The sequence below is a fragment of the Morone saxatilis genome, unplaced genomic scaffold (assembly GCF_004916995.1).
Source record: "Morone saxatilis isolate NCDOM2014 unplaced genomic scaffold, NCSU_SB_2.0 Contig23, whole genome shotgun sequence".
Classification (NCBI taxonomy): domain Eukaryota; kingdom Metazoa; phylum Chordata; class Actinopteri; family Moronidae; genus Morone; species Morone saxatilis.
Window position 1 is genome coordinate 20,686,708 of NW_023339796.1, and position 6,645 is coordinate 20,693,352.

The window sequence follows — 6,645 nt, forward strand, 5'->3', positions numbered from 1 at the left end:
GTGGGTCTACAGGACACACACACACACACACACACACACACACACACAGAGCAGGGTTAAAAGGAAGCTCTTGCAGCACAAACACATACACTAACTGCTATCTCCTACACAGACTGCGTGCGTTTAAGAAATTGACATGTATTCATAAATAAAGTTTACACAACTCCAGACATTCCCTGTGTTCCTTAACATTATTTGGGTGCTTTAGCAGTGGTTCGTACCTGCAGATGAAGCAGCGGTGGCCAGTGATGCCTGGGCAGCCTGTGCTGCAGCTGCAGCCTGTGCGGCAGCCGCTGCCTTGGCGATCTCGGATTTGGGTCGGCGTCCCCGACGACGGACGCCCTCCTCCCTGACTACAGGGCCCGTCAGAAGGCGGTCAAACATGGCTTCTGGGAGGAAACCCTGTGTGGAAGAGGTTTCAGGTTAGAAAACAATTTCAAGAGGCTATATGGGAACAAAATGCAGTCATTTTATTTTGTAACCACCAATTTCTGTAGACATTTTACAGGAGCAGTGAACTGTAAACTGTAGGTTTTTGTCTCGGTTACTAACCGACTGTTTGACGATGTCTGTCCAATCAGGGGCAATAGAAAATTCTGGATTTTCCAGTAACCATCTGGGAAGCTCTTTCATTGGTGGAGCCATGGCCCCGCCCATCTGAAGAACAGGAAGATGAAAGTTTCTCTTGAAAAAATTGATTCACATAGAACTGCAGAACTACTGCACAGTATATGTTTTGAATGGGGGATCCTGATGTCAGCGTACCTTGCGTCCATTGCGTCTGTTGACCACAGGCACCCTTTCTTCTCCCGTCAGGGTGTTGATGTCGATCTTGTTGGGGTTTCGACAGCGATGGCGCTTCTGCTTGGGCTTTGAAAACTGAGACAGCAGCATCTCCTCGCTCTTCTGTTGTAGGAAGACAAAAGAGATGGGGAGGTGTGAATAACTAGTGGCTTAGAGAAAAGACTGCTGAACAAGAAGAAGAAAACAACCTCATTAAGAGATCTTGCTTAGTGGTTTACAGTAACAGAGGATTAAAGTTAAAGAGGAAAAAGAAAGAAAGGATGACATACTGGTGTGAATCCAGCCATGTCCATGGTGTAAGTTGGGTGCTGCCTCAGCCACTCTCCTAGCTCTTTGCTGGAAACTGCTGCCTCTTCCTCCTCCAGACTGCCAGAGGCCAGAGATCTGGAGCTGGGGCTCTGCTCGGGGACAGTGTGGGGTCTGTGGGCACGGGCAGAACCCTGAACCCCCTCCACACCTGAAACCTTTGTTTCTTCAGCATCATCCTGAATGTCCAACACAGATAATGGGGGAGAAGAAAAAGAACATTTAATGTAGATACTCGTAAAGTCTTCAGTGTTGGTGACAACTTTACTGCCCGTTAAAACACACAAACGCTGCATACCCCTCCTGCTCTCTTGTTGCCCATGAACAGCAGCTCCAGACCCTCCACATTTTTCCTGCGGCCCCGCCTCCTCCTCATGGGCAGGTCAGCCTCCAGCGAGCCGTTGGCTCTGTGTCCGGAGGGTGGGGCTTGCTGCAGCAACTCCATCTGGGCTTTGAGGGAGGGGCTTGTCACCAGGGCACTGGGGAAGCCAGCCAATGAGGGAGAGGCCTTGTGGTGATGCATACCCTGAAAAACAAATCAGATCAGGTTTAGTTGGTAAATGGAAAAATGTCAGTAACATTTAATAGTTGTTTGGCGACTCAGTTTCTAATGAAGAAGCTGGTGTGGGCACCTTGGTGAGGTCTATAGCCTGGCTCTGGGTCTCCGCAGCTGCGTGGCTTTCTCTCAGCTGAGCCACCATCTCCATCAGGTTGCGTCTCTTGGCCGCCCTCTCCGCCTCAATCTCGATCTTCCTCCTCCTCCTCCTCCTCTGTCGAGGCACCGTCAGGCTCAGAGCGTCCTCCTGCAACATCAGGTCACTTACTGCTGTGTAACAGCATCTTACCTAGGAGCTCGTCACATTACCGTTACTGGCACTTCAGTTAGCTGCAATAGTTATGTTAGCAGTATCTATATTAACAAAAATAAAGCTAATAGGATCATTCTAGGCTTTCGATGAAGTATACCTGCAGTGTATCTAACATTGCTAAGCTCATCAAGCTTTTCTCTCACTGTGGATGCCAATGGCACAAACACTCACATGAACCTGTGGGGATAGTGTTTTATCTTCGCTCCCACTGTAAGGTGTATGGATGCCGGCCAACGTCAGCTCGGCCAGGCTCCGCCTCTGCAGTGGGCTCTCAGTCGCCGTGGCTACGGCTGCCGCGGTCACCGCAGAGCCATGTCCTGGCAACAGGTTGCTGGGGAAGTCAAAAATGTGGCGTCTGTTGACAGGCCACTTGCCCTTCAGGACGGCCTCGCAGATGTTATCCATCCTGTTGATCATCACTCGATCCTGAGGGTGCGAAGAGAACGGAGACAGGTGATGACTATTCTATAAAGTGCTTTGGATAAAAGCAGGTCTTGTTTCTGCATACTGTAAATTCTCAAATAGTTACGACTACAGCAGATAGACGCCTTTACTTGATATATTAAGGACACAAAAAATGGTTCAAATGGTTCATTATGTATGAATCTGCTGATTAGTTATTTGATCCATAAAGCATCAGAAAATAGTGAAATAGAAGCTCAAGTTGATGTCTTTAAATGCATAGTTTTGTTTGACTAGTCCAAACCTAAAAATAATTCAGTTTATTACCATACAAGATCTGGAAAACCAGGAAAGATGCACATTTGGAACCGGAGGAGAAGTTATGTTGTTGGTATTTTCACAAAAAATGAGACTTGATAAACTGATTGACTAATGAATTAAATCAACTCTGATTTAAAGTGAAACATCTGCAGGAAGCTTACTTACTGGATGTTATCACTCAGCTTTCATTGACTGGCCTTTATTTATCCATGTCGGCTACTATCTAAGACTCACCTTAGGCCAGAATGAGAAGCCATAGGCGCGGTCCTGCAGGGCCTGCAGTGCAGAAGTTTCTGGCAGGTCGTCGGGGCAGAACCCATCTCTGGTCTCGTTTTGGGCCGATGTGCTCACAGATGCGATGCTCTCCTCGTCGAAGTTCTTCTGCTCTGACGCAGCACTCGCTGTGCGGAGAGAGGGAGAGTCAAGTTGCCGCTCTCATTTTAAGATCCGAATCATTATCAAGGGATCCAAACTCATTTTATTCTCTCGCCCCTGGACCTTGGACTCATTAAAAACACTGCCAAGTCATGAGGGGAAACTCCAAAAATAAGCCTGTGACCGCGTGTGGTGTCAGCAGTGACGACAGCCGACAACCAGGACCAAGAGTATAATAAAATTAAGACTTTTGAGACATCCCCACTGTAATCAATGACTCCAAGTCAAAGCCAATGCAATAAACTTTCCCCTTACCTTCAGCCTGAGAGGATTTCTCTGATTTGTCGTCTTCATCCATCCTCTCTTCGTCTTCCTCCTCTGGGCTTTTCTCTGTGTCGGCTGACTTTGGAGATTTAGGAGACTCGGGGTTCTCCCTCTCCTCTCCGTCTTCCTCCTCTGTGGTCTTGTGGCCAGGCTGTGCTTTAGGAGAAGAGTCGGGATGCTCTGGGAGCTCAGTGGTCGCCTCTTTCTGGTCCCCGAGAGAGTCGACAGGAGTCAAACTCCTCTTCTCTTCGGTTAAGTCTTTGTCTTGGTCATCGGCTGGCTTGGAAGTCTCATCTCCCTCTCCACTATGCTCCTCTCTTTCTATTTTTGGCTGGGCCTCCTCCTCTTTCTTTACCTCCTCTCTCAGTGGAACGGCAGCTTCATCCCTACCTTCTCCGTCCTCTCCCTCGTTGTCCTTCGGTTCGTCAGGAGTTTCAGTCTTGGTACATGGAATGTTGTTGGCATCTCCTCCCTCCGTTTCCATTTTCACCTCCATCTCTTCTGTCCCTTCCTCGGTCTTCACCTCCTTCCCTTCGCCCTCCTCCTCTTTAGCTGCATTAACAGCAATTTTGGCAGCAGCTGCAGCGCTCGCCAGCTCTGCAGGGGTGAGGAGGGGTGCGGGGATGCTTTCCGCTCCCATCCCAGCTTTGGGGATCTCTCCTTGGGCTCCCATGCAGACACCAGCCCCACGCTGGCTGGTAAAGCGCTGGTGGGCCTCCAGAAAGGCCAAGGTAGGGTCGTTTAGGATGTGATAATCTGTCCGGCTCACGCCATGTTTGGAGGCCCCTAAGAGGAGGTCATGGTCGTGACGTCCACACTCCCACCACTCTGGGAGGTCTGGGGAGGGCTGGCAGAGCTTGAGACGCTCGGAGAGCAGCGGATGGGGGAGGACCTGCTCTCTGATGCGGCGGAGTAGCTCGATGCGGTACAGGGTGCGAGAGGCACGCTCCTCTGTGATGGGGTCAATGATCAGGGTTGGATCTGGGAGTTCTGATGAGGTAAAAGAGTCAACATAATATAATGTCAATTTTTCTTCTTTTATTTAAATAAACTTGTTTATTTAGTGATGGAACAACTACATTATAGGCTTTCTCTTACCTGTTTCAGTCTTGACCTGCATTCTGCAGACCCGTTTACACATGGCAATGAATGAGTAGTAATATTTCTCCAAGCTCTCGTCTGTTTTCTTGTCCAGTCGAGCAAAGGCTCTGAACTGTGTCCAATCAAATTTCTGACGCTGGGTGTCAAAGACTACTCCGAAGGTAGACACTACACGGTAGAAATCAGCCTCCTCGCGGCGAGTCCATCTGACAGGGTACAAAACAAAACAGGTAAGTGGCTGTTTTGTAGGGTGGAGTACACTGTAAGGGGATTCTTTAAATATTTTTATTTTTCACCATATACAAGTGTGATGTTAATAATCTACCTTTGCCTCCTCTCCTTGTAGTACATGGCTCCATCAGCCATCAGGGAGCCGGCAGTCATCACTGGTGATGCCTCTGACATGAACTGTCCACCTTTGGCAAAGTAGGCACTTCCTTTAGCCAGATACGGGCTTCCTTCTGTCATGAACACCCCCGTTCCATCTTGGATGTAAGCTGCCCCTCCTCCTGTGTCGGTAACCATGGCGATGGAAGGCATGAACTCCCTGCGTCGCCGTCTGCGACCGTCGGGCCGATTGAGGGCCTCCTGGCGGAGCTGCTCTCTGCGATTGGAGCGCTGGTAGGCTGTGATGAGGCGACGCAGGCGGGCGGTCAGAGCCGAAGCCGCTGGCCAATAGAGCCGCTCGTTGGAGCCCGTGGCAGGCACACCTTGGCCGTTTTCACCTGATTTAGCTACAGGGGAGGAGAGAGGAGAGGGAATGAGCAAGGAAGAGGAGAAAGACGCTGTAAGGGCATCCATCCATTCAGCCATCTTATTGTGCTTTTTTACAGGGGTGTACGATTGTTGTTTGGATGGTAAGCTTCTCCCCAGAGAAAGTTCCCACAAAAACTGTGTTCACATTCTATTAAATGACTTAAATTTTGCTTTTTGAACTCCTTCCACCCTCTCGCTCTGTCTCTGAGTTTACCTTCGGCTTCACCTTCCACAGTGTCATCTTTGTCATCTAGTGGGGAGTTGGTGAAGTCATCCATGTCATCTTTAAAAGGCATCCGCAGCGGCTTGTACTCTGGATCCTCGTCCTCACTATAGTAGAGATTGGAAAAGTTCATTTCATGGGAGCACAGACTAATACGTTTTGAAAACTGATCATTTTCAGTTTCAACTAACGCAAAAAAAAGGAAAAAATATTAAAAGAAGGTAAACATGTAAAGAAGACAAAACAAAGTAAGGCTTTATTCAAGGAATTCAATCATCATACAATACGAATATTTCTGAATAAGTGGTAAAAAAAAAGTAGGCGGCAGTATAAATAAATAATTGGGCCCACGCCTGCTTCCATTCACATCTTTTGGAGAAACTAGACAATTCATGGCATCTGCCTTTTTTTTTGCTTTAAATGAAAATGTATTTTTCACCTGCAGACAATATGAGCACGAAGAGACTGACAAAAGGTGTGAAAATGTGAGGAAGCAAAGACTAAAAACTGCGCAGAATAACACTAGAGGGAAGGGGCAGCAGAGAAGCTGCTTTTTGGTGACTGAAGCCTGCTCTCTTACCCCTCGACGCCATCTGCCATCATGTCGGAGCCTCTCTGCTCAGCGGCGATAGCCTTGGCGTCCGGCATGCCCACCCTCTCCAAGAAACACAGAGCGGGGTCGGCTCGCATTGAGTTGTACTTCTCATAGCCTAAAGAGGAGTAGATAAAGAGATGAGAAAAAGGGAAGCTTGGTATGCATGTCTGGAGGCTATAAAGTTGATTTCAATCAGTAGCGAGTCAACGTGGTTTGGCAAAATATCAAGCTAAAAAGTTACAGCTGAAGGCAAACTCCTAGAAAGAAGGCTGAAAAAAAAAAGGTTGTGCTTTCTAGCTCACTACTAGACAGACATGATGCTACACAGTCCAGCACACACTTTTTAAACACACACACAGCATCCAATATTAAATGAAAGAGTAGACAAAAACAGCAGCAGAAGGGCAGACCCCAGGAGCCAGCTGCTGACAAGACAGACAGCCTGTGTGTGTGTTTGTGCATACACTCGCCTCCGTTCTGTACGTGTGTGTGCTTATCCAAGTGAGCCTGCAGGTGCTCATTTGTGTCAGAGAGAGAGGCAGAGAGATAGAGAGAGACCGAGAGAAAGA

The 6,645-nt window shown here is 48.2% G+C and overlaps 1 protein-coding gene across 1 annotated transcript in view; it reads right to left on the bottom strand.

The window, feature by feature from the left end:
- Positions 1-221: 221 nt before the first annotated feature.
- Positions 222-6,645, bottom strand: part of chd7 (chromodomain helicase DNA binding protein 7) — a gene marked incomplete at its 3' end in the record, with an annotated part of 52,051 nt that continues 45,627 nt past the window's right edge. Inside the window, 13 exon segments of the mRNA XM_035670904.1 lie at positions 222-402; positions 553-657; positions 766-906; positions 1,074-1,289; positions 1,409-1,636; positions 1,743-1,913; positions 2,151-2,405; positions 2,937-3,103; positions 3,393-4,391; positions 4,500-4,708; positions 4,828-5,236; positions 5,473-5,588; positions 6,062-6,191. Coding sequence (XP_035526797.1) covers positions 222-402; positions 553-657; positions 766-906; positions 1,074-1,289; positions 1,409-1,636; positions 1,743-1,913; positions 2,151-2,405; positions 2,937-3,103; positions 3,393-4,391; positions 4,500-4,708; positions 4,828-5,236; positions 5,473-5,588; positions 6,062-6,191 — 3,327 coding nt within the window.